Below are 5282 nucleotides of genomic sequence, written 5' to 3'. Positions count from 1 at the left end.
CCAGAAGTCTTAAGATCCTGTGGCGGGTGTTGTGGGTAGCTGGTGCGTGTCAGCCGACCCTGCGCCCCAGCTGCCCCGGTGCTTTTCTGACCGGAGAGCTATTTATGTCTTTCTTAAAGTCCTCTATCCCCATCATGAAAAATGGTTTTAGAGCTGAATCTTGCTTTTCTGGTGTGATGGTATATTCAGGACTTGCTATCGTGGGAGGATTGGGTTCTGATGATGCCAAGTAACTGGTTTCTGTTGCTTGTGTTCTTATGCTTGCTTCCCACTATCTGGTTATCGATAGTGCTGCCTGCCCTCACTATATCTGACTGGAACCTGTCCTTTCTGTGATCCTGGTTGTGTCAGAAGTCCTCAGAGTTCCGATGTCTCTGTGATCCTGTGATTCTGGGATTTTGTGATGCTGAGATCCTGGGTGTGTCAGAGGTCGTGGGAGTCAAGCTGCCTGGGACCCTGAGATCCTGGTGTGATCAAGTTCCTGGGATCCTGTGGTCCTGGGCATGTTAGAGCACCTGGGAGTGGAACTTTTTCTGGGTGTTGTGGGACTGGCTGCGAGTTTGCACCCAAGGTCTACTCAGGGCACTGGCCCAGAGCAAAAGGAACTCATACCACTGGTCAGGCAGAGTTCCTGGGTGTCTGGGTCCCACTGGTCCCAGTTACTTCTAGTGTTGGGGCAGATGTGTTCTCTTCACCTCTGATCCTATCAGAAGACAGTATTTTATTTCTTACCATTACTGATGCTTTTCTCAGTCCTTTTAATAATATCCAGTCTTCTGTATAAGCTTGACCAAGAGGCATATTTTACCTGTAAGTTTAATTTATATTTATATTCATTATATATTAAATAATATATTTATCATTTAGTATAATTTTTATATATTTATATTTAATTTATACTTATACCTTATGTTTATAAAAATCTATATTGTTACATCAACAGAAATACTTGAAATCACAAGTGAGCTTTATGTTACTTTAATACAGTATTTTATTTGAAATTTTGTTTTGATTAGAATATTGAGTAAAATTGTATAATTTTAAAAATAACTTTACAGTGTAATAATTTAAAGAAACAAGTTGAAAATAAAAGCAAGAATATTGAAGAGCTTCACCAGGAGGTAAGTTTTCTTAATATGCTTTCAAAATCATCCCAATATTTTCACTATAGTTATAGAGAACAATACATTCATTTGTAGTGATTTAAGTGTAAGCCATTGGCATTGTAAATCTTAATCAGCTTTGTGATTATTAACTATAATTAACTTTCCATAGAATAAAACCTTGAAAAAAAAGAGTTCAGCAGAAATCAAACTACTGAATGCATATGAGATAAAGGTATTTGACATTTTTCTTTTTCTTTTATTAAATGCTAGTCTATACATGAGACTTTAGAAATACTATACTACTTATTTATAATTTGATGTTTACATTTCAATACTATTATATTTTGGTATTGGAGAGACCTTATAGATGTGACAGAATGTTTATTCTGATTTAGCTGGGCCAGAACCATGTGAGCAACTTAAAAATACATCTTTTCATGCTCTATGTGTGTTTTAATTTTTTAACCCATATATTATAAAGCAATTAAGCATGGAATCTGTTTATTTTTTATTTAAAAGCTTTATTCATATATTTTGATCATGTTTATCTTCTTCCCCAATTGTTTCTAGCTCACACCCATGTCCATATTCACCCAAATTTGTTCTTTTTTTTTCTTTAAAAAAAACAAACAAACAGGAAAAGTAGCACACACAAACACAACAAAAACTGAAATCAAAATAAATAAGCAAAAGACAAGATGCAAAATGCCCAAAGCAAAATGTGATAAAAAGGCTTATAAAAATATTATTGACTTTGTTTTATATTGACCAGCTACTCATTGGCATGGGGCTTGCCCTGGAGTGTGTTAATATGCTTAGTGAGACTCCATTGGAGAAAGTTTTGATTTTTCTTTTGTCAGTGAGTATCACTTGCAAATAGCTTCTTGGTTGAGGATGGAAACTGTGCTTACTTCTCCCCCTCTCAGAGCTGGGGCCCTGTTAGGCTTGAACCTGTGTAGGCCTTGTGTGTGCTTCTACACTTTGTGTGAGTTCATATTTTTATCATTCCTATTGTGACTGGAAGACACTGTTTCCCTAGAATTATCCATCATTTCTGACTTTTACAATCTTTCTGCCTCCCTTTCCTCATAGATCCCTGAGCCTTGTTGGGAAGGACTTTAATGAAGATATTTCATTTAAGACTGAGTGCTCAAAAGTCACCCAGTCCGCATATTCATAGTCGTGGGTTTCCATGTTAGTTCTCATCCATAGTAAGAAGAAGCTTCTTCTTTGATGAGGGCTGAGTGAGGCACTGATGATCTATGGGTTTAGATGAATGTCACTAGTAGTCATTTATTGCTTTTTTTTTTTTTCTTTAGCAAAATAGTAGTATTAGGTTTTCTCCTAGACCTGTGTTTCAGTTTCTTGGCTATTTTAGCAGAGTCAGGTATGGATTTTAGCTCCTGGAGTGGGCCTAATCCACTCAGAAATTGGCTGGATCCTTCCATAACATGTGTGTCACTGCTGGCACCAGTATATCTTTACAGGCTGGTTGCTATAAAATATGGTTATCTTGTACAAAGGGTAGAGACCCATCAACTCTTTAGAAAATAAAGCCCTACAGTGTAAGTCTGTGATGTTAAGAGCCACATTTTGTATTCTTTTTCTTTAGGAATGATTGATATTTCATAAGTAATCAATAAATATTTTTGAATCTTTAGTGGGAAGAAGTAGTTGTCAACATAATAAAAATGAATACTTTGTTGAAAATAAAGTATTTTATAGTATCTTGATGTGGCACTTGAAACAAAGGTAAAGATTGTAATAAAAAGGCAGATAAGAATTATAAACTTCTGAAAATCATATAGAAAAGTAGTCAATAGATACATTTTATAATTATATACCTGAGTTCTTAGAGATGAAATTTACCAAAAATATTAATAACAGTGTTATTTATAGTAACACCAAATTGAAGAGTATACAGCTATTCATTAGTAGTATGAAATTCATTTTAGAAATTATCCTAAAATAACCTAAAATTTGAACTTTGAGCTGAAAAGTGGAATATATTATGAAACAAAAATTCATATGGTCTTGATCATACATTTTAAAAATGAATAAAATGTTAATAAAATTAAATCTGTATAGGTAGAAATTTCAAGGATTACAGAAAATTTTTTTGAAAAGAGAATAGTACCTCATAAGCTTGTAGAATAACACCAAGTGTTTTAAAATTTGTAATTAGAATCTCTGAGGAAAGAGGAGAAACAAAGGACAAAAGGGAATTATTTGTGGGGGACTTATTAAATTTTTCTTTATTTATTTTAAAATAAATTTATACTCTGACAATTTTATACATGTTTATGATATATTCTGGTTACATTCATTTCTCAGTTTTTGTCTTATACCCCTCTCATTCTACCAATTAGCCCTGCTTCCACCTAGTACCCATCTCCTTTCATTTTTGTTCGGTTTTTGCTTTGTGACCCAGTGGATTTAACCAGAGTGTATGTATATGAGTAGGAAGATGTCCACTGAGGCATGAGTAACTTGCCAGTGACATTACAAAGTTTTTGGATTTTGATTAAAAAAAACCTGAAAAACATAAATTTTTGGGTATCAGCAAGCTCTAAACAAGGTAAGTAGAGTGAAAACTTTATCAAGTTTTATTAGTCAAAGTGCTAATCAGACTGTAGAACTGTGGTACAAATGATGATAATGAACACAACACAACAAAGGAATGGCATATATAAAATGCTGAAGGAAATAAGCTGTCACTATAGACCTTTTTTACACAGAAAAATTAACATTAAAATCTACGCTAGATTTTAATGCATAGATTTAAAATCTATGCAAGAAGTGTTGAAAGAACTCTTGAGGCTGAAAAAAATAACATTAAACTGAAATCTAGATTACTGAGAAGAATGAAAAGCACCAGAAATGGTAAATATTAAACATACAAAAATATGACCGATTTTATATTTTAGCACCCTCCCTTAATATTTTAAGGGATACACATATTGCTGCTTAAAAATTTTCAGAATTAGGCATTGTAGAGTTTATAAGTGCTACATAAGTTTATATAGCACCTAAGGCTCAGGGAACATTGTGGAAAAGGGGACAGAAAGACTGTAAGAACTAGAGCATAAGGGAATTTGCTGTGAGATTATGTCTTCTAATAACATCAGAAGCTACATCCATAAAGTTTCACTAACATGATTACCCAGATGTGAGCTGAACAAAGATGATACAAATGGATGTGCCAAATTGCATAGGGAAAAACCCACAAGACCTGAACCCCTACACATCAAATTCTAGGCAAGTAAGGAAAGCTGGGAGTGAAAGAGGTAGTTTTCTCCACAGAATAATACACCACTTGGTTGAAAAATATACGTACAGTGAACATTATACAAACTGAACAGGTTATATTTAGGTGTATGTATGCATATACATATACACACATGTATGGATACAATGATAATGGAAAAGCAGACCCTGAATTTGATGAGAGCAGGGAGAGGTACATGAGAAGTTTGGAAGGAGGAAAGGGAAGGGAAGAATGTTTTAATTATAATCTCAAAACATTTAAGGAATTAGGCATTGTAGAGTTTGTAAATTGATAATGTCTATCTAGCACAAAGGATAGGGATGAAAATATAACTTTTTATATATGTGCATAAGATATATACATAAGATATATTTTTTCATTTATTTATTTTTAATTAGATATTTTCTTTATATACATTTCAAATGCTATCCCAAAAGTTCCCTATACCCTCCCTCCGCCCTGCTCCCCTACTCACCCACTCCCACTTCTTGGCCCTGGCATTCCCCTGTATTGGGGCATTTAAAGTTTGCAATACCAAGGGGCCTCTCTTCCCAGTGATGGCTGACTAGACCATCTTCTGCTTCATATGCAGTTAGAGATACGAGCTCTGGGGGTACTGGTTAGTTCATAATGTTGTTCCACTTACAGCGATGCAGACCCCTATCTTCTCCATCTTCTCCCCTATCTTCTCTATCTCCCCTGTGTTCCATCTTATATGAAAGCATCCACTTCTGTATTTGCCAGGCACTGGCATAGCCTTATACAAGACAGCTATAACAGGGTCCCTTCAGCAAAATCTTTCTGGCATATGCAATAGTGTCTGGGCTTGGTGGTTGATTATGGGATGGATCCCCGGGTGGGGTAGTCTCTGTAACTCCTTTCATGGGTATTTTGTTCCCTATTCTAAG

The 5282-nt window shown here is 34.9% G+C and overlaps 1 protein-coding gene across 1 annotated transcript in view; it reads left to right on the top strand.

Moving 5' to 3' along the window:
• The window catches only part of Sycp1 (synaptonemal complex protein 1), a 92027-nt gene that overhangs the window by 59175 nt on the left and 27570 nt on the right, over positions 1-5282 (top strand). Inside the window, exons 22-23 of the mRNA XM_029475543.1 lie at positions 1059-1121; positions 1276-1338. Of these exons, the coding sequence (XP_029331403.1) occupies positions 1059-1121; positions 1276-1338 (126 nt within the window). The remainder of the gene's footprint in view (positions 1-1058; positions 1122-1275; positions 1339-5282) is intronic.

Source organism: Mus caroli, chromosome 3 (genome assembly GCF_900094665.2).
Source record: "Mus caroli chromosome 3, CAROLI_EIJ_v1.1, whole genome shotgun sequence".
NCBI lineage: Eukaryota > Metazoa > Chordata > Mammalia > Rodentia > Muridae > Mus > Mus caroli.
Note: the sequence above shows the minus strand (reverse complement) of the source record. Positions and strands in the feature narration are given on the sequence as shown.